The sequence below is a fragment of the Egretta garzetta genome, unplaced genomic scaffold (assembly GCF_000687185.1).
Source record: "Egretta garzetta isolate BGI_Z169 unplaced genomic scaffold, ASM68718v1 scaffold42, whole genome shotgun sequence".
NCBI classification, from domain to species: Eukaryota; Metazoa; Chordata; class Aves; order Pelecaniformes; family Ardeidae; genus Egretta; species Egretta garzetta.
Window position 1 is genome coordinate 47,007 of NW_009258782.1, and position 424 is coordinate 47,430.

Genomic DNA, 424 nt, shown 5'->3' on the forward strand with positions numbered 1-424 from the left:
GCCAGCCCCAGGGTGCCTGGCCCCCCCACTCACCAGCTGGACGCGGGTGGTGTGGCTGTTCCTGCGCGCAGGGCCCTGCTCCAGCACGTTGGGGGCTCCTGGCTGCAATGAGAGCATCGCGCCGGGGGGCTGGCGGGACCCCCCCCCACCCCCTAGCCCCATCTCCCCAGGCCAGGGCCACGTGTGGTGCCAGCGCCCTGGCCCTCCCCGCCTGCCTGGGGCTGCACCCACCAGCCCAGCACCCCTTGCCCCCCTCCGCCTGTCCTCACCGGGGGCCGGTTGACGAGCCAGTACGCCTGCTCCTGGCAGTCGATGACGATGCGGTCACCCTTCCGGCGCTGCTTGGCTGCCCTGCCCGTGCAAAGGCAGCGGGGAGGTGCTGGCACCCTGCCTGCCCCAGCACCCAAGGGTGCTCAGCACCCAG

General features: G+C 73.6%; 1 protein-coding gene across 1 annotated transcript in view; it reads right to left on the reverse strand.

Moving 5' to 3' along the window:
* RGS11 (regulator of G protein signaling 11) overlaps nucleotides 1–424 on the reverse strand; it is a 5,865-nt gene that overhangs the window by 4,476 nt on the left and 965 nt on the right. The window contains 2 exon segments of the mRNA XM_035889095.1: nucleotides 30–102; nucleotides 270–351. Of these exon segments, the coding sequence (XP_035744988.1) occupies nucleotides 30–102; nucleotides 270–351 (155 nt within the window).